This window comes from Scomber japonicus, chromosome 12 (genome assembly GCF_027409825.1).
Source record: "Scomber japonicus isolate fScoJap1 chromosome 12, fScoJap1.pri, whole genome shotgun sequence".
In the NCBI taxonomy this organism is placed as follows: domain Eukaryota; kingdom Metazoa; phylum Chordata; class Actinopteri; order Scombriformes; family Scombridae; genus Scomber; species Scomber japonicus.
In genome coordinates, this window is record NC_070589.1 from 3,745,782 (window position 1) to 3,765,798 (window position 20,017).

At 38.0% G+C, this 20,017-nt stretch overlaps 2 protein-coding genes across 2 annotated transcripts; both read right to left on the reverse strand.

Annotated features, from left to right (window-relative positions):
• Window positions 1-5,819: 5,819 nt before the first annotated feature.
• atg10 (ATG10 autophagy related 10 homolog (S. cerevisiae)) lies at window positions 5,820-10,908 on the reverse strand. Its single transcript, XM_053330089.1, has 7 exons — window positions 10,679-10,908; window positions 9,744-9,850; window positions 9,485-9,625; window positions 9,073-9,232; window positions 7,123-7,220; window positions 6,941-7,038; window positions 5,820-6,120 (listed from the first exon to the last, which is right to left on the reverse strand). Exons 2-7 carry the CDS (start codon window positions 9,846-9,848, stop codon window positions 5,997-5,999), a joined length of 726 nt encoding a protein of 241 aa, XP_053186064.1. The 5' UTR covers window positions 9,849-9,850; window positions 10,679-10,908; the 3' UTR covers window positions 5,820-5,996.
• Window positions 10,909-13,214: 2,306 nt separating this feature from the next.
• Window positions 13,215-17,017, reverse strand: LOC128369176 (serine/threonine-protein kinase pim-1-like). Its single transcript, XM_053330167.1, has 8 exons — window positions 16,837-17,017; window positions 15,948-16,100; window positions 15,757-15,851; window positions 15,582-15,629; window positions 15,292-15,510; window positions 14,190-14,370; window positions 13,923-14,096; window positions 13,215-13,321 (listed from the first exon to the last, which is right to left on the reverse strand). The coding sequence occupies exons 1-8, from the start codon at window positions 17,015-17,017 to the stop codon at window positions 13,215-13,217; spliced, it is 1,158 nt and encodes a 385-aa protein (XP_053186142.1).
• Between the last annotated feature and the right edge of the window lie 3,000 nt (window positions 17,018-20,017).

Consider the following 20,017-nt stretch of genomic DNA (forward strand, 5'->3'; position numbering starts at 1 on the left):
ATTACTTTGAGATTAGAGATCATTTTTCTTCTTTATGGATGTGATGATGAGGCATCCCAAGGACACCTGGACAACCGGACCGGACTATTCATCACTCATCTTAAGTGCCAACCATATAAAGTAACCCTGTCCCTAGGGCTGGCTGCTCTTTAACTGGTGTGAGACAGAGCGTCAGCACTCAGCCTGCTCCTCCCTCTGTAACCTCACATAATTACCTCATTTAAACAATAAAACCAACTATCAATAGAGTGCTCATAAAAGTGACATGGATTAAGCACTGCTGACTGTCCTCTGCTCTGTGCTCTCAGCTGCTGGAAACAAAGCAGGTGTCTGGGCTGCAGAACAATTCAGATCTGTCATTATATTTTTAACATCCATGTTTTTATCCAGGCATTTTCTCATCAGATCCAGGAAATGTGTCATTTTTCCACATGGATGGTGGCTTAGAATAGTGTGTGATATCATTTATTTCTGATTTTTTTTACGCCCCCGATAATAAACACTATTTCCAAAAACCTAAGACTAAACCTAAGTAAAGCTCACCACTGAGGAGGTCAAGCAGTCGTAGTTCTCAGACAGAACTAGTTATCCTTCATCTAGACACAGCCATCACAATATGATGAAAGATTACAGCCTGAAAGATGGACAGATGGGTTAGGGTTATAAGCAGAGAGTGTATTATATCATGGATACCCTTACATATAATTATTATAATAATATTTGTATATGTGCACTGCTGTGCTGGTAGAAAAACAAACAAAAAAAAGCATCATAGGAGCTTAAGTTGGTTTGAATACAAACAAATGAATTGCTGTTAACTTTCTTGTCTCTATAATATTTATAATTTACATTTCGGTCCTTCTCCATATACAACGGGCTAAAAGTCATCTTCACACTGATTCATTCAACTTTTAAATGTAACTTGATTTAATACATTGTGTATTTTATGTTTGAACTATAATATTACTATTGAAATTGTACTCCTTTTTATGTGTCAGTGTGTTATTATTATTGTTATAATAATAAATAATAATAATGATAATTATTATAATAATGCATTTTGAATGTGTTGCATTTTCTCTTATTATTTTGTATCTTGTGTTATATCAATGTTCTTCTCATGTGAAACACTTAGTGCAGTCATTTATTTTGTTATAAAGCACTTTGAGCTGCGTTTTGTGTATGAAAGGTGCTATACAAATAAATAAATCAATGAATAAAGTAGAGATAGATGAGGAAAATGTTAAAAAAACAAACCTTTTGAAGAGTTAATTTAATATTAGTCCATTATGTCTATGCTTTAAGACCGCTCAACTAATGCATCCTGATGTACACAATGAGAGCTTCTGGGTTTTTACTGAACTTTCAGTCCCGCTGGGAGTTCAGCATGACATCACTGGTTGGCAGTGGTGGTTTTTCTTACCTAAGCTGCCCTTCTGTCTGACTTCACTGCCAGACATGCGCCATACACACAATGCTGCTTAATTGATGGCATCACTTAAAAGCTTTAGTCCACTGAAGTTGGCATCTAGTTTAATATCCTAAGTGCCCTGGCCCGTCTCACAAACTCCCAGAGGTGCCATACCCAGAGACTCAGTCAATACGGGCTGATGGACGTCTCTCTGCTCTCCCTCAATGTCCAAATACGTTAGCCTGAAAAGACAGAGCTCCTCCTGTCCAGCAAGGTGTGTGTCTGAGAGAGCTGACATCAACACATAATGAGCCATGGCTAACCTTTGCTTCTAAACCTGGATCACCTAAACTACAGTATATCACCAATATCATTATCCCTAGTGGCTCAGGTACTACGCTAAATCAATATTTTGACACATTTTTTTTATTGTGGAAAATGAAGTCTATTGGCCAGCTGGTATTTTTGTTTTCACCATCTTATATTTGTTTTTAATTACATTATACTTCATCAGAAATTACTTAAAATCATTATTTAACCCTTTATTGGGTGAATAACTATATTCTGTAACTCCTCATGCCTCTCTGTGAGGTTGTAGAACCATGTGGATTTTTTATATATAGACTTTTTGGTAAATGTTTTACTCTAGACCATTGAGGAACCATATATGGTAACTTCATTGACTTTGATTTGCAACGTAAAAAAGAAAAAAAGTCATGCAATATCCTCCAAGTGTTTCAACGAGTGCTCTTTAAAGGGTTAAAAATGTCTAATATCTTAAAAGTATCTTTAAAGTAACAATACAACTGAAATTGGAAACAAACTTATTCATGTTGACTTTTATTAAAAAAATGTTACAGACACAGACATTACTAATAAAATAGACTTCACAGTTTTTCATATTGTTTTTCTTTTCTTCCCTGTGTTAAATGTAAAATGTGTATCCTACTGTCAGAAGCGTTATAGCCTTGCTAGCATCAGAATGTCACAGCAACAACAGCACAGGCAATAACATGAATGATGTTCTGTGATCATTCATGTAGCTCTGCTGTCAGGGAGAGTGAGTGTGTGTTATGTTATGTAAATGTGTTGAACCCTGTAGTGTGACTTCTGAATGTCATGTTTGCTTAAATGTTGGCTTGGAGTCTGCAGTCACTGAACACTGTATACTTAAGTGTGAGCATACTCTAACACACAGATACACACACAGAGACACACATAACAGAGGTTTCATCATCACATCACATTATATTGTGTTCAAGGGCCACTAGATCAAATTCTGATTTTTTTATTTTTTTTATTTTTAGCAGTTCATACCAGTCCATGTTACTTTTTATCTTTGGTTTGGATGTTTATTATCAGAAGTGGTTTCATGCATATTCATCTGATAGAAAACAGACTATATGCAGCGGCACCAGCAGGGATTTTGGGCCCCATCACTACACACAGGTAACACCAACCATGCACAGTTGCTGTAAGCACACCTCTACCTGTGAAGACTCGCCTCTCTCTTGTATAATATCTACTGACATCCAGCTGTGATGATAGGAGACAGGACTGAACCATTTCATGTAAATAGAGGGGGGTATTTGGACAATACAGAGGCTCTAGATGCCAGAAACAAGAATAATTAATTAATTAATATGTATTAATATATAATAACTATTAATGATTCATATTTAAACGGCCCTTAGAATCATCCTAATTTCACCCCCTGATTATATGCACAGCCTCCCTGTTAATAACCAGAGGAGTTCCACATGGTTCTATGCTTGGTCTATTATTATTTACCATATACATAAATAATATTTATCAGTCCAACACTGATTTATAAAATCCATTCTGATACTAATATTCAATTACATGTCTAGATCATATTAACGTTAATGTCCACCAGACATTTCTTATTGAATGCTGAGGAGAATTATTGTATAGAATTGTATTATTACACATAATGGTAGTGAAACTAAAAACCATCATCCAGTCATCATGTCTGCTTGACTATGAAGTCATCTGTTAAACTACTTCCACAATAGATTATTATCATACTAATAACATGTTTTGCGGTAACATTTTGGCTTCATAGCTCCTTATATGTTTTTTATGTTTTAACATTTAGTTAGAATAATGTCATGCTGGTGAGTTATGAGCAGTTTATTAGGGCATTGTATCAGAAGGTTTTTGTACATACTCATTACAAATTGTTAATAATGTAAAGTTAAACAATACTGACCTTTTTTTGGATAGAAAGTGCCCCTTATGCTATGATAATATTTGTATTCTTGTAGCAGTAACAGATCCATTATTTATGAACAGTAAATGTAAGAACCAGAACATTTATTTTACACATTTCACTGTAGTATGGAAAATATTATTAATTAAAAATAAATATATATGTATTTATGAAACACACACACACACACACACAGAGAGAGAGAGAGAGAGAGAGAGAGAGAGAGAGAGAGAGACACACTTTTAAACTATAGTTCATCAATACTTTATACATGTCATGATTTACTGACTACCTGATAAAAGAAATGTTATAATAATAACATAGAATGATTTTAAAGTGAACAGTCTATGTAAGTGGCAGCAGTGCTGTGATGGCTCTGACCCCATTCACCCCTCTCTGCTCTCCTCTCTGTCACATGTGATCTGAAGATCAGCTACAGACCTCCAAGCTGCCTCTCTTATGTAATTCATTCAAGGCTGACAATTAGCTATAAAAAGCATACATCTATCTCTGCTCTCACTAAAAATGTCCACTCCTGATTCATCTTGCGCTCCGTCCTTCTCGTTCTCTTCTTGCTGAGAACATTTTGTGTTTTCACAGGATCAGGTGAAGCAGGCTCAAACAGAAAAGTTTTAATTTGTAAAATATGTCTGTAGTCATGGGAACAATCAATCCATGGCATACTGTGTCATTAAATTGGACAGTCATATTATAGCCATGTATTACAGGACTCTAGGTGACTTATCTAATGCAATTTGTGACTGTCTAATTTGGGTGTACAGTCAATGTTCACTGAATTCACAAAAGTCATATCACACTTCAGACACTCAAATAAAATGATGATGTCTTGGTGATGTCATAGGTTTGTGTAGCTTAGGCCTGACGACTACAAATAATATAAAATATGGGGCCTGACCCATACTCAGCTTCTACTGCTTTGACTTCACCATGCTTTGCTTCATTTGGCTCTCGTGAGTACCCCAACTTTAAATAAAGGGAATAGTGACTCACTGGAGTACCTGTAAACATATGATGTCATATTTATACATTATGTAAAAGTTTGCGCTTTAAGTGTCAATTGTACAGTTGTCCTAAATGCACTGTTGCAGCTTCTGTTCAGTAGCTTAAATACTGATGATTTTATACTTCTCCCATCTGTATGAAGTCTCTCAGTCTGGTTTCCTACTGATGCACCATGTTGGTGCCATGTTGCATTACACACAACTCAGGCCTGTGGTGCTCACAGGTTCTTTTACAACTTTGTCCAGGTAATTAGTCTTAAAAGGACCAGTGTGTAAGATTTAGATATATATATATATATACACACACACACATAAAGATAACATCACAAAATAACATGTTTTTATTCATGTATTTATTTATTTTTTACAAAAACATTTATCTTGTAAAAAAATGATCTCCTCCTTCTCCTTCATTGTAAAATCACTGTAAAGTCCATTCTCAGTGTTCGTACACTGGAGGCTTCAACTTTCCTGAATGAAAATGAAGGTGAGCACAGAGACACTGTGGATCCAGTAGATTCATGTGAGGACAAAGATCTGCTCAAACATCATTCTGCACAGAGAAGCCTGAGGATGAAATGCTTGATATGCAGTGCATGCTGCATTGTGTGTGAGAGGACACAGACTGCTAGTAAAACAAGCAGTGTTTGCAAACTGAAGCTTTGTCCCCATCCCATAACACATACTTATTAATAGTTAAATAAGTATTCTAACATTACTAACCACTGCACTGTGTTTGCAGTGTTAACTTCATTTACTGCTCTGTACAAAGTGGAAATGATACACCAACTTGCGACTGCAGAGGCTGTGAGCAGGTTGTGAGTGAGTCTCACTCTTAGAGGAAAAGCAACGGGGGGGGAGGAGGACGGGGGGTAGACTGACCTGTGATGATTATGATCCCAGGCCACACAACACAAACTGCTGCTTCCAAATAAATAATAATACATTTATAAAATGAATACAGACCCGTTATAGCTAGTTATTGGGTTATGTGAAAATGCAATAAATAAATAAATACATTTTAAAAAATGCAAAAAAAAAGTTTTACATACTATATTTCATTTATTCACCTTATTTTTGTGTGGTGAAGGATTTGTGGGGAGGGGCGCCGATAGTCGGTCCGCCCAGGGCGCAAAACTAGCCAGGACCGCCTCTGATTTCCCTGTCATTAAAAACGGATGGAAACAACAGGTAGAGAAAATATACTTTGAGTACACACTATGATGTCGAGCAAGGCTGGATTAACCTGTAAGGGCCCGGAGCTTTCTACAAAGAGATGTGGGCCCCCTACAGTCATGATGATAGAGAGTGAAGCAGAGCATCTGGAGTGTCAGTCTGGCTTGGAGCTGCTGGGTGAAGCTGCATGATGGAGCTGGACAGAGTACTGCAGAGGAATGTCCAAACCCACCAGAGGACCCACCACACTGAGCCATGTCAACACGTAGTTCACTGTCCTGTCACACACGCACACACACACACAGAGAGGATAATATAATATATACAACAATACTGTACTGTGTGTTTGGTATCCATAGTCTCACAGGCACATGGTACTATATCCTCATTTTGATTGGTTGTCGTAAGAACATAGTTACAAAACTTAAAGACTGTGTAAAGTGAATTGAGACATTTTCTTCTGAACACATTAAATAGGTCATAAATGTATTTCTAAAAAAGGTGTAAAAAGCATTTCAACCATTTAGATTTGAATTGTGGAGCTAGGCTTCACAAACTGTGTTTCAACATTTCTATGTTCAGGATTTAGTGATTAGCATAAACCCGCCCCTGCTGCTGTAGAGGTAGAAATACATTCAGCACACACTACTACTACTACAGTCTACAGTTAGCCAGTTAGCTGAGTTAGCCGCCAAGTTAGCCGCCGAGCTAGCAGCTGAGTTAGCAGCAGAAAGCTCTCAAACGTAGCCTCCATGTGACTTTGATTGACAGGTGACACTTGGTAGGGGGCGGGGTTTCAGTGAACTCAGCGGGCACTCCCACAGCGTTTAGTAGCAGAGAAAGAGGCTGATTTTTACACAACTTTGAAGCCTAATTTCATATATTTGGTGATTTTTTTAATCATTCAAATTTGGCAGGGTGGTTAACAACACACTTTTCTGTGGTATGTCAGATCTCAGACTGTTCTGGTACTCAGAACACATATTTATTCTTACTTTACACAGACTTTAACAAACTTACATTTTTAGGGCTTGCAGGCACATAGAAATAAACATTAGATTTTTTGTAAAGTTAATGAAACATGAAACATGAGCCTACCTGTGTTGGTCCTGAGCCTCCTGCAGCACAGGCCTCATGAATTCCTCTGTTTTACAGGGGTGGAGCATAAAGAAAGGTTGACCTAGCAGAGGATGCTCCTGTGAGAGAGACACACAAGACATACAAGTCAATAAGTTAGAGTTCAGAGAGCTCTCACAGTCACAGTGACAGTCAGCTGTTACCTGCTGTGTGATGGTGTTCAGAGGGCTGTGCTGGAGTTGAAGCCTGAAGTTTGGATGGACAGAGCTCCACACCTCCTCTAAAGACAGACTCCTCCCCTCTGATAGAGACACACAAGAAGAAGAAGGATGAGACAGATACATCCTCACATAATGAAGATATGACTGCAGAGGCTGAAACCACACATCTGTCCACATCTGTCCTGCTGCAGCACTCTGTTCTTTTAATTAGATAATGATGATGACTTTGCTTTAATGTGTTTTTATAGCAGAGTTGGGCCACTTTGTATGAGACAAACAGCACTTCATTAATAACGTTTTAATGAAATAAAACAATCATTAAGAAAATCAATGTGTTGTGTTACGTAGTGAAAGTGTGGCTATTGTTTATCATCTACTGACTTTATTGATCATACGGAAAAATATATGAGAACAGGACAAATCTTAGATAGAACTCTGATAAATGAATCCTAATCTGAACCTCATGCACTCTACGTAATGCACTAATGAAGTCTCATAATTTCTATCTGACTTATCTTTATGGTCTTATTCTCCAAATTACTTACTGCTTACTGTTGAATTTTGGAAATTTAAGACAGTTTAAAGTTGAGTCTTAAACTGTCTACAAAGTGAGTTTGGATTTGGGGATTTATGTGCAATATCAAAATAACAAAATTATACATTTACATTTATTCAAAAGATTTTAAAACTGTTGTGATGATTTGCTTTGAAAGTGCACACCACTGTGCTTCATTTAACAGTAGTTTAAATCTAATCTAACTAACTTTACTTAATTCCTTTTTCAACAGTGTTTTCACACATTCACATCATAAATAATAATGTAATGTACACATTGTGCAGAAGCATGTACATAATATCCTGATACTGTCATAGACTTAGCAGACTGTACATACACATCTAATTGATATGTTTTGAATGATGAAGAAGCTTATCTAGCAAGCTCAAAACATATCCACCAATAGATGCACATAAACCAACAACACTGTATATTGATAGTCAGTGTTGGAGGTAAGGCCTTTCTAAGTAACGCATCAGAGTACTTATTACTTTTTTGATGTAATGAGTAACTTAAAGCATTAGGTCCACAGTTTAAATAGTTGTTTAGTTACATTTTCAAAAAGGTAATCTGTTATTATTTTAACCAACTATTCCTGTAGTTACCTTTTTACCAAAAGAAAAGAAAATCCACCACAAATGTATTACTACTTTTTTGGTAGGCAGACACATGCCTATATCACTGCATGCATGTACGGCAGCTCAGAAGGGACACTTTCACTCATTAATATTCACATTATTTTGAATTTATGGGAAGAAAAAAAGCAAGAACATTCCAGTAACATGTAAGTTGTATGTGTTGGCCTGTAGCAGTGATGTAGATGTGTTTAAAAGCTTGGATGTAGTTCATAACATGTATGTGAGCATATGTTTGAGAAGCTACATTGGTCCAATAAAGACTGTAAATGGAACATTGTGTGTGTCATTCCTGCTATTAGTGTAAAGATTTACACATGATGATCCAGACTTGACTGTGTGATGATGGTACACTCATTATATTTAAAGGAAGTCTGAACTACAAGTACATGAGGAATCACAGAGTAACACTAAAGTACTCTAACCAGTTCCTGTTCTCACAAGGTAATGATGTAATATAACTGGTTACTTTTTAATTACAGTGACTTTGTAATGTAACTAGTTACTTAACGTTCTGCAACACTGGATATATATTTATTACAGTGTTGTTTGCATTGCACACTTCTGAGCTACTTGTACAGCACAGAACCAACTAGATGTCAATCTGTAATCTGTACATAATGTATATTTGTTGTCTAGTTAAAGTTGCTTGCTTGTTCACATTCCTCCTGTCAATAATTAATAGCTACAGCAGCACTACAGCAGCAACAGTGTGCACTGACTTTCACACATGTAACTAACCGAGAGTGAAGGCTCTGAAATAGAGCACAGGACTGCTGTAGCTGCAGGAGTACACGATGTGATACTCGTACTGAAGCACCTGGCTGCTACCTGCAGACACTGCACACACGCCGTCATCATCTTCATCTATGTCGCCTGTGATGATGTCAGCCAGAGTACACTGTGTATAGGAGAGACAATTCATTGTGTATAAGATATGTGAGTGTTTAGAATTGGAAGCCTGTAGTTGTTCTTTTTCTAGGGCCATTAAAATGACTAGAGATGTGTACAGGTTATTAGTTTTATATTTTAATTCAAGGTTTCTTGTACTGTGACTGTGAAGTTTAAAATGTTGGCCAATTCCTGATATTCAATGTTTTTTGGACAAGGCAGCAGTGAAAATCAAAGCACATGAAATAAGATGAATGTTCACCTGTTCCTGTTGATCAGGCCCAGAGTCACAAGAAGTGTGAGTTTCTGAGTCTGACCTGGATACTTCCTGGTCCCACTTTATGCTTGCATCAATAATGACTGATCTGAGAGCAGTCTTCCTCAGGTAGCCCTCCTCTGTGCCCTGAACACAGACCAGACACTCACATCAGTCACTGATGGACCACAGCAGGCTTTCAGCTCTGTTTGAATTAACATCAGCGACAGGGTCTGCACACCATGAACAGTACAGACCTCCTCACCTGGATTGGCTCCCAGCTCCAGCCGTCTCTCAGCTCATCCGACTGCTGCAGGAGGAGCTGACAGCACTGATGGAAGTTCTCCTCATCCAGCAGACACAAGCTCATCTCTGCACAGGAAGCACAAGCGAGAGTCAAAGAGTTAAAGAACAGTAAAGAGGTTTACCTCACTATAATCATCCCTCCTGTTCATACTGACTATTAAAAGATCTCCTTCAAATGTGCTTTCAATGGAAGTGATGGAGGACTAAATCCACAGTGTGTCCACACAGTCATTTAAAAGTAGATGATCAGCTTCTATTGAGCTTCATCAGTGTGAGTTATTCATATCAAGTGATACCTGACACATTTACAGTCTTTTTACCATCAAATTCCCTCTTAGTGTTTCCTGTTGAGCTGTGGTGGAAGTATAGTAACAAAAAGAGGAACTTTGAAACACATCTACATGATTTGTGCACTGTGGGAAACGTAGGCTCCAGTGTTTTTGAAGTTTGATTCATACTATAAGTCAGGATATTGCTGCCTCTTGTGTAATGATGTTGACCACCTTTTTGTTAACCCATAAGTGTAATATTAAATTACTGTGGTTCCCTTTTAAGTATAAAAAGTAAAAGTGCATCTGCTTTGGTACTGGGACTGTCTCTTCCACTGCGTAGAGACCATATGCAAAGCACAGTGTAAGTAAAGTCTATGGTTAAAACAGTTACTGTCAGCTATCAGTGGATGTGTTCCTCCTTCAGGCCTCGGGGGGGAAGTAATGAGCACATCACGGCTTGGTGCACCACACGCTGCACTCAAACTTGATCTATCAACAACATAGCTGATATTTATGCTTTAACTGAAGTGTTTTTAAGAAGTATTGTTCAATTTTACACGAGAAAACACTTTACAGACGAAGTGGCTAGTTTGACACATGTAAATGTGCGTGAAGTGCTCACCTCCGACACAGAGCAGCACACAGCCGCTTGTCTGAGCTCAGCTCCGGCTACACATGACAGCAGCTCCCTGTTACACGAAGCTCGTTACACACAGAGAATACTGAGAGAATACATATGAAACTAATGTTCTAGTCTGCTCTTCTTTCCTACAGCACAAACACACTACTTACTGCTGAACCGCTGGTACTGAAGGAGCAGTAGCAGGTAGCAAACAGCTCATTTACAACCAATGTTTCTTTTCCGGGTCACGAGATCATGTGACCTAGCTATGATCATGTGAGGCGTTAATTTTAGAGATTATATTGTTTTTCTACTTTCATATTATATTGTTATATTTATCTCTTAACCAACAAATCCATACCAAAAGAACTCAACATGTCAATGCCCAAATGAAAAGGAAACGCTTTAATGATGTGTATTTTATGGTCTGTGAGCTGCGGGTCGTCTTTATCACCGCAAGATGGCAGTAGATAGCACGTTAAAGCTGCAGTGGCAGCTTCACAGTAACAAGAGAAGATACTAATACTTTATTCGTGTGCATTTATTTTCCAGTATTTGACATGTCCAAGCTTCCATACTGGGATCAAAGGCATTATTGATACATTATAGCAGTAATATATCACACAGTTCCCACATTTTGTTGATATTTGTTGGGAGTTTGGCTTATTGCTGCATATGTTTTTTGACAAACAGAATCAAATATCGTTTAAATACTTCACAACTTTTATCCAACTGATACTTTAATTACTTTATTTAAATAAGCTTGAGAAATACATTGATATAAGCAGTATTTTTGTAGGGAGCTCAGAAAAATGTTGGGATATTTATTTCAGTATTTGCCTGAATACAAAACTGTGGAGTAAATAGTTAGGTTTTACTGTTCATTATAGGTACCCTCACTTTACACTACCGTGGAAAGATGCATTGTTTGAAAGTAACAGTTTAAGTTGTTGAACTAATTTTATTTTCACAAATGTTGTTCAAACTTATAACTTGTCAGGATGTGTTGCAGATGTGTCTTTCTTTTATACAGTCTATGGTTTTGACTCTTGACTGTTGTGTGATGGTGGTAGTATTGTGTTGTGTTGAATTGGATGATCTGTGTCAAAGTTTGTCTTATTGGCCAACTCTGATCTTATATTGGTCTCATCGCCTTCTATATCTGCCGAATGTTTCTAGCTGTGGGAGGGTGTTGTTTCATTGAATATATATTCACATTGAAATTCTGGCATTGATTTGAGCCCCACCGTAATATTTGGTGACTAGTATGGATTATAAAATGAGTAATCTAAGTCTGGAATAAGGTGTTTCAATAAAGTATGTGCTTTAGATTAATTGGGATGGTTCATTAGACAGTGAATGGGTTCTGGTTGAAACATTGGTTTGGCAGCATGTAGTATGTTTCTTCAAATCCTTCAATGGTGAAACTATGCTGTACATTCAGTATAACCAGGTGTTGGTCATTAGTGTTTGGCCACTACAGAAAAAAGTATAAATGTCAGCTGACGCCTGTGTTTTCATGTGCAGTATGTAGAGAGAAGAGAGGAACAGCTGTATCATTCTTCGTAAAGACTGCTGCTCCATACCCCAGTGACAAAGTGACCCCTGTTGGATACATTTGGTTATTACACTCTGCCTGCCAAGTAGGGAACAAGTTGGTTTGACTTCAGAAGAAAATAGTTAACAAGAGAGAAGGAAAAAGGATCTGATGAGAACCTGAATATCTAGATTTTGGCAGCTCCCAGCTGTAAAAGTAACAGAGGAAGGATCACTCTCTGTAACGCAGCACAAGCAGGGCATCTGTGTGTGTGTGTGTGTGTGTGTTTGTGTGTGTGTTGCACATAAAACTTCTAGTGCTCACAACAGAAGTGTAGTCAGTGCTGTACAGTGGAAAATGTAATTACTATATTTGTTTCTTCTAAATTTAATCTTTGCACTACTCATAGAGTAAAACGCATGGGGAAGTGTGTTTGTGTGTGTGTGTGTATTTTAGTTTTATGATAAGATAAGATTCTGTGCACACACTGCAAACTAATTCCCTCTGGGATAATAATAAAGTCAATCTAATCTAACCTAATCAATTCATTTGATTCTATACCTGTATTTCTTCTGTATTATAGTAGAGTACAGTGGAAAGTATATATTCATTATCATAACAATAGGCTGAAAGTTTAATCGGTGCATTTTAGCTGATAAGACTTCTGTAGTCTGACTTTAGTGCAGCTGCTCCACATGTAAAATCATTGTGTATCCATTTCTTGTCTTAATTCTTTCTGATTTTATTTTTATATGGATATTAATTCAAATGAGTAACATTTTGACTGTAATTATCAAAGAGTGCTCAGGACCAAGAGGAAATATGTTAGGAGGTAGGCCTACTCTGACTAGCAATGCAGAAATTAACCCAGGTTTAACATCATTTATTTATAATCTATCAGAGCATGTAAGGAAAAGACAGATCTCTGGGCTTCTGCTTATATAGTTTATTAGCCAGTATGACATGCAGCAGCAGCAGCTCCTGACTGGCCTGAGCTTTCTAAGAAGATGAGGACAGGCTGAGCCAGGTGTGTAGCTGTAGCTGCTTCAAAGTGAGCCGCTGCTCTGGAGCTTCAGACAGACACATCTGCAACACATCCTGACAAGCTGGACACAAAGAAGAAGAACAGAGATTAAAGAAGTCATATTTCTCAGGTTAGGGTAAGGAGCTCAGCTGTTATGTGGTGAGAACTGCATTAAAGGGCCAGACGACCTAAATTAAGATAATACTTTTTATTACTCTCCTATAGCAGTATCTGTCCATGCAGATAGGATTGGTTTTATTTGGTCAGGTTTTGAAATATTTTGGATTTCTGCCACCACCTCAACACATAATAAGGTGGTTGGAATTTAGCTTGTCCTGCTCACAGCATTGAAAACTCATCATAAGTCAGAAACAGAGTCTCTGTTACTTGGATAAACCATAAAACCCACACTCCACAGTTTTCATAGGGACTATTTCTTCCAGTAAAACAATGAAAACTTCACATAACTACATACCAATAAAAATCATTTAGAATTTGTAATTTTGGTGAACTGATGCTTTAACAGGGGGCTTCTGTTTCTTTGTGGTAATTCTGTCCCTTTGTTTTACTGTCTATGTTGCATTATCCTTCCACAATACCTTTTCTCTCTCTGTGTGTGTGTCTGTGTGTGTGTGTGTGTGTGTGTGTGTGTGTGTGTGTGTGTGTGCGCGCGTACCTCTTACCTTCAGACAAATGCTTGCCGATCTTGATTTCGTTTCTCAGGAAGCTTTTGGTCTCAAAAGAAGCGTCTCTGTGGAGCATCTCATACAGGACTACCCCGAGCTGCCACACAGTGGTGGGCCCGGCCTTGTAGGTCCACTGAGTCAGCCACTCTGGAGGAACATGAGCGGAGGTGCCTGAAGAGGAACAGTAGGAGGTGATAAACTTGGTTGTTCAGTAGAATTGATAATTGATGAGTGCAGATCAGAGGCAGAAGTCAGACATTGTACCATAGAAGACACTATAATGAGATCTTTGCTTGAAAAAGCAGCTCAGGCCGAAATCGATAAGGCGGGCCCGAGGGACATCAGAACTGGTCTCTATCAAGATGTTTTCCACTTTGATGTCCCGGTGGAAGATTTGTTTGGATTCAAGTTCTGCTGCCGCTTCAACCAGCTGCTTCAGTATCTCCTGAGACACATACAGAGAGAAGAGAGAGATGAGCAATACAATAAAATCATCTCAATGGAATCGTAGTGACCAGTCAAGTTGACCAAGTCAATGGTCTGACAGTCCTGACCTTTGAAAGATATGAGAAAATGACAAAAGTGGAAACTATCTTCTATCTGTGTTACACAATCCAGTTCTATTAACAAACTGCTCTACAAAAGAGAAAAGCAGTCAATTTTGCAGTCAATTGTGAGAGCAATGCATATTTTGCAAGGACATGCAATGTATCTTGGGCCTGGCGCACAGCAGCATCAGGTGTGATGCATGTGTCTTTGCTATTTTAAGACTGAAACAGTTGTCATTTTCCACCTGCACTTGCACTCATCTGTGTGTCTGGGCGTGTTAGTCTGAGGTGTGGTCAGGTGCATTGTTGGCGTGTTGCTATTTTGCAGCAGAGGAAAGTAATTACACTATTGACCCACAAACATGGGACTGGGAGATGACACTCTGATTGGTTTACGGCATGTTGCACCCAAAGCACATTCATGACTAATTAATAGATTTAAGTACAACCCCTTTGAATCATGTGGCTGGCGCATCGACCATTTCTAAAATAGCAAAAGTGGATTTGGACCTGCTCTAAATCCACTTGCAGTACACGCTTCAGACACACTGGGAACTTAAAATTGTGATCTGATTACAAATATTTGCATGTTTTCAGATGTTCACGTCAAGTCATGGATGCAGCCCCTCTGTCTCAGCCTGAAGCAATTTTTTTTTGTCTGCTCAATGCCACTCTCTTCTGACTGTCTGGGGCGCTTTGGATAAAAAACATTTTATTCGTGATGAGCAGGTTGGCTCAAACTATACTCATTCATATAATCCAAACTGGATTAGTCGGCCAATGTGGCCTCAAGTCTCCGGCAGCAGTCTCCAGCTCACCTGGGCCTCCTCCTCCTGCAAGGAGCCTCCATTCACTTCAATGTATTTGAGGAGATCCACAGAGGGGACTGGCCTCTCCAGCACCAGGACCAGCTCCTGGTCCAGGTCATACCAGTCTATTAGTGACACGGCTGCCGAGGTCCCGACTGTACCAGGTGTTCCAGATGTCAACTTTAACATGACAGCCACCTCCACAGAGATCTGCTGCCCATTCTCCATCTGAAAATAAAATGCTCATCATCACACAAGCTGTGAGACTGACAGCTTGTGTTTCACATCAAATCACTTACCACTTGTTTACAGAAGACATTCCCCCTGGGGATATGTTTGATAGCCACCTACAAGACACAAGCAGGACTGTGGTTAGCACTTTCCCACCATGCAGCGTACGTGTGTGTGTGTGTGTGTGTGTGTGTGTGTGTGTGTGTGTGATAGTGTGTATGAGAGGATGTGTGTACGATTTACAGGGAGATGGTCTGCTTTTCTGTATCCGGCATAGACTGAACCACAGCCTCCTGCTCCAAGCTCATTCAGCTGCTCATATTTGGCCTCCAGTGCAACTAAACACACACCAACACATATTTGTTTTAATACACTTAAAACACTTTACACTCTACAAGCTGCAGCATACACAATAATCTTTCAGTAAAGCTGACCTCTGCTGGTCTCCACTGAATAGACTGAGTCCTTTTTGGATTTTTCAGTGTTCTTGTGGTTCTCTCTGTCATTGGTCACCTTTCTTTTACCCTTTGTCTTCTTCTTCAGGTCCTTCTGAGAGCCATCGCAGCCTTCTGCTGGACTGCATCTCTCTGAAGACGGGAAGAACACAGTTTTAGTTTTGGACTAAATGTCATGATATTTGTTGGCAATAAGAGAGTTAATCATTCAGGTTCACAATTGTCCTCTTTCTGTGTAAACATTTATTTAAAGTTGATTAGAAGCTAATATGAAGCTTCAGATCAACTTTCAAATCTTCATCTTCTGTTTCAACGTTACAGTGTTTTTAGTAGCAAAGTCTTTTTGTTACTATACTTCCACCACAGCTCAACAGGAAACACTAAGAGGGAATTTTATGGTAAAAAGACTGTAAATGTGTCAGGTATCACTTGATATGACTAACTCACACTGATGAAGCTCAATAGAAGCTGATCATCTACTTTTAAATGACTGTGTGGACACACTGTGGATTTAGTCCTCCATCACTTCCATTGAAAGCACATTTGAAGGAGATCTTTTAATAGTCAGTATGAACAGGAGGAATGATTACAGAGAAGAAAACCTCTTTAATGTTCAGATGAACACCTGACTGCTGGTCAGAGACGACTTTTAAGACAGATTTGTTAAGACCTATTTGTATAGGTAACCTGATCACTAACTGAACTGATCACTCAATGTTGAAATGATAGTGTTTGTGTTTGAAGTTCGTGTTTTGTACAGTTGATAGACATTTCTGTGTTTAGTTTTCTGTAATAATGAATCCACTAAACTAGAACCTGACATTCTTAAATTTTGTGATGATGTTTGATGATATCAGCCCACCTGTACCTTTGCCCACTGTGGACGACGTAGACGCCTCATTTCCCTTGTCACTCAGGTCAAAGCCCTTCTTTTTATTTTTGTTTGCAGGACCTTCTCCATCATGTCTGACTTTCCTCTTGGCTATAGTCATTCTCATCTCCTCTAATGAGGTGTTGCAGGGTTCTGGTTCAGAGCCTCTGGTCTTCATTCTGGGTATTTCTCTGTCAGGACTGACCCTCCTCCTCCTCCCCCTGGTCCTGACAGGATTTTGACACACAGTGCTGTGGTGTTTTTTGCTGCTGGTGTTCTCTACAAATAAGAAGAGCTGAGTGGAACATCTGCATGGTAACTTCGTGTGGTGAAAGTGTGTTACTAACTATAAAAACTGCTGTTCTCTCCACACATCAGTGATCTAACAGTGAATTAGTGTCTCTGCCTGATCAGTCAGATATATGGTATGACTGTATTCATGTGAGATATTTTTATTTTATTTGTCAGAGACAGTGCACTTTAATAAACATTTCTGTAAATATGCCATTATTTCATGTGTTGTCCATGGCCAGGTGTGAGCTGGATGAATCACTCACCTCGATCTCTCCTAGGATCTGGAGGATGATGAGTGTCAAACTCCTGTTCAGAACATCTGTCCATGACGATGATGAACAAGTTCAAATATGTTTACATAGTAAAGACTGAATTGAAATAAACCAAAACTTGTGTCTGTCTGTAATCTGAAGGTTTGGTGAACTAAAATGGAATGTGTTGACCTGTTATATTATAAGTTCTTATATGTGACATCATAGAATGTTACTCTGGTTCCAGAAAGTTTATAAATAACACGTCAAAAAATCCTGTAAGTGTATTTGATTAGACAAGATGAAGTTATCATGAAGTCACTTTTAAAATTATGTTTACAATGATCAGTGGTCCAAAAGCACAAAAGTATTATAAGCTTGATGAAGTTAAAATGAGATTATTAATAGTGAAGCATCAGTGTTAGAGCAGCATACTGTTACAGCAGTTACTGTTGTAGCTGCTGGAGGTGGAGCTAGTTTACACTACTTTATACACAGTTAGCTAGTTTATACTACTTTATACACAGTTAGCTAGTTTATACTACTTTATATACAGTTAGCTAGTTTATACTACTTTATACACAGTTAGCTAGTTTATACTACTTTATATACAGTTAGCTAGTTTAGTCCAGTGGTTCCCAACCTAGGGGTGGGGCCCCTCCAAAGCGTCAGCAGTTAAATGTGAGAGCTGGTGAGATGATTAATGGGAGAGGAAAGAAGAAAAAACATATATGTTTTCAGTTTTTGGACTTTTTCTCTAATCTTTGATTTTTGCTGAAATGTTGGATCATTTGGACATTTATTGAAATGGAAGCATGTGAGAAGTTTAGAGGGAAAAATCACTAGCTATTTGGTGGAGCTGTTAACAACTCATAGACATCTGAAATGTGAGCTTGACTACACACTGCTCTCCGTTACATTTACTTGAGTACATTTTTGAAAAAAATATACTTCTAGTAGTAGTTTTAAATCACTATACTTTTTACTTTTACTTGAGTAGATTTGTGAAGAAGAAACTGTACTCTTACTCCGCTACATTAGGCTACATTGAGCTTGTTACTTGAATTTTTACCTCTTTGGTATTCTACACCTCATTATTTTTATCTCCCCCGTGTACGCCTCATTTTAATGTTTTATTTTGTCAGAGAGAGAGAGAGAGACTTCCGCCAAAGACTCTACCACGTGACTGTGTTTCACCAATCAAACGTAGCCGTGCAGTCTCGTCACGTGACCATACTCAATCTCAGCAGCGGGAAGGGTTAGCTTTACAATTTACCGTGCAGACACAGACGAGGAGGAACTGGTTTCATACTGAAAGCATGTTTACCTTACAAAAAGTGCCAAAGAGAAGCTACAATATGCGGTGTTTTGTCACACACGCACACACACACACACACACCCACGCACACACAGTTTATGAGCCTGGTGAAAAAGGTTTGGAAATTTGTGTTACTTGTGCTTAATTTATTTTTAATTATTTTATTTTTTATTGAAGTACTTGAATCTACCTGGTTTGTTTTAATTTAAGTTATTTTGTAATTAATTTTATTGATTGGATGAACTCTAATTTGCCTGAAGATGATTATTTTGTATTGTTGTCTGTCTGATTGAATGCTTGTGTTAACAAATAAATCAGACGTTACTCAACAGTTACTCAGTACTTGAGTAGTTTTTTCACCAAGCACTTTTTTACTCTTACTCAGGTAATTATTTGGATGACTACTTGTTACTTTTACTTGAGTCATATTATTCTGAAGTAACAGTATACTTTTACTTGAGTACAATTTTTGGCTACTCTACCCACCTCTGCTGGTTTCATCTTTAACAATGTGTTGTATTATAAAAGCTTGTTATGTTATCCATTGTGTTGAATCTTCATCTGAAAAGTAACTAAAGCTGTTAAATAAATGTAGTGGAGTAGAAAGTACAATATTTCCCTCAGAGATGTAGTGGACTGGAAGTATAAAGTAGCATCAAATATAATTACTCAAGTGGCATTGTACTTTAGGACAGTAATTAAATAAATGTACTTAGGCTACTTAAAATTTATTTTCTTATTTTACTATATTTTAGCATAATCTTAGTTTATTTATTACTGCTTTTATTTATATAGCTTATAATTATAAAGTTTCTTGTCTGCACTGAATTGCTTATTGGTGGATGTGTGAAACAATTTCATTTTTATGTGGAGCATAAAAATAACAAATAGAGGAATCTGAATCTGAATTTCCACCACTGGCAATCTTCATTTATGTATTTATTAGATTGGTCTGCTTTAGTCAGGGAGAACTCTGCTGCAGTCCTACTCACTGACCAACCTGACTGACCCAGCTCCTTCTGCTATACATAAACATATTTCATGTAGATGTTGCCATTTGTTATATGTGGTGAAACGTTATTAAAAAATAAACAATAGATGAACAATGATGATTAGTCTTGCAGCGCCTCTGTTCCATCCTGTTTGGGAACCATTGCTGTAGACAACACACTCTTACTTTATTAACTGTAAACTGCAGCTTTATCTATCTGATGACTCAGCACAACTAACCCAAACACAATGGAAAAATTCTATTAGAACCAGCTTTACATTCATCTACTCTATTTCTTATTAAATGCAGTACAGTCTGTTATAA